At 46.0% G+C, this 1,402-nt stretch overlaps 1 protein-coding gene across 1 annotated transcript in view; it reads left to right on the top strand.

Annotated features, from left to right (window-relative positions):
- The window catches only part of LOC111651033 (serine/threonine-protein kinase D1-like), a gene marked incomplete at its 3' end in the record, with an annotated part of 5,421 nt that extends 4,188 nt beyond the window's left edge, over positions 1 to 1,233 (top strand). The window contains exons 6-7 of the mRNA XM_023400993.2: positions 502 to 689; positions 1,156 to 1,233. Coding sequence (XP_023256761.1) covers positions 502 to 689; positions 1,156 to 1,233 — 266 coding nt within the window. The remainder of the gene's footprint in view (positions 1 to 501; positions 690 to 1,155) is intronic.
- Between the last annotated feature and the right edge of the window lie 169 nt (positions 1,234 to 1,402).

Genomic DNA, 1,402 nt, shown 5'->3' on the forward strand with positions numbered 1-1,402 from the left:
CACCTGTCCGTCCACCTGTCCGTCCACCTGTCTGTCCACCTGTCTGTCCACCTGTCTGTGATTATAACCACATCTTGAAATGTTAAATTCACACAGCGTGCAGTAAAGAGACAAGATAACAGTGAGGCGGTGGAAAAGCGTGTGTGCATCAGTGATGAGCCTCTCTGACATCACGCGTGTTGGTTATGAACCGTGTGTCGTGGCGGAGAGACACCGGGCGGCGCGCTGCGTCTGCTCAGATTCATTTAGTCTACAGTCGTAAAATCCTCTTGTCAAGTGAGTGTCAACTGGAACATCAGTCAGAAGAACCACAAAATCCAACATGGCTGCTAGGAGCAACAACATTAGTGTCAGACACACGTCGCTGCTCGACCTCCATCTGTGGACCAGTTGTTTGTTTGTGCGAAACACAATGTCGATAAGGAGCTTCCGACTTGTTGCACCAGAACGTGGTCAACTCTGGTGTGACATCATCTCCGGCTCTGACCTCCGACCCCTGAGGTCAGTGGAACGCTGACAGAGGAGTCCAGCTCTCGGCAGAGAGGCTTCAGCTGAGCTCAGCCTGGCGTGTGACGCTGCAGGTCGATGAGTCGGGGAGGCCCCGCACTGTTCGTCCATCCGTGAAGGATGAGACGGGTCAGAAACGGGACAGAGTGTCCCAGAGTTCAGCTGCCTCCCCCGACATCACTGTAGATATTTCTATACTAGAACTCAACTCCTGCTGCTGCTGCTGCAATGCTTTGATTCCTCGTTACAGATTTTCATCTTTAAATTTGATCTCTGGTTTTTCACATTTTTATTGACTGAGTTTGCAGTTAGTGCCACAAACATATTCAGGATCATTTCTTATAATAAAAACATCAATATGATCTTTCAGCTTGTTTTAATTTGAATGTTGGATGTGTCAGTTCTGGATGTGTCAGTTCTGTGTGAAGGTTGAAACTAGTTGAATGTGATTCTGTTGAGTGATGTCAACGTTTCTCTGCTTCATGCCGACTCCTCTTTTCTCTCCCCCTTTTTCCATCTCTGTACTTCCCCCTACGTCTCTTCTTCCTTTCTCCTTCCTCTTTCCTTACTTCCTTACCTCTGTTTCTTTTCTTTCCTCTTTTGTCTTCTCTCCTTCTTCTTTGTATCCTCTTCATCTCTATGTTTCAGAGGAAAAGACATTACTGGCGGCTGGACAGTAAATGCATCACGCTGTTTCAGAACGACACCGGAGGTAAATACTACAAGGTAAGAGGACTCTCCTCTCTCTCATGGAGGTGTGTGTGTGTAACTGGATTTACTTCCTTATTTGTTGTTAACCACCTGATCTCTAGTTTCTCACTAGAAACTAAATAAACTTTTCATATGTTTAAACTGCTGCTGAATTCACTGCTGTGAGCAGATTTGATTAACTTAA

The sequence above is a fragment of the Seriola lalandi genome, unplaced genomic scaffold (assembly GCF_002814215.2).
Source record: "Seriola lalandi dorsalis isolate HSWRI2012SDOR001 ecotype SW California unplaced genomic scaffold, Sedor1 jcf7180002053136, whole genome shotgun sequence".
In the NCBI taxonomy this organism is placed as follows: Eukaryota; Metazoa; Chordata; class Actinopteri; order Carangiformes; family Carangidae; genus Seriola; species Seriola lalandi.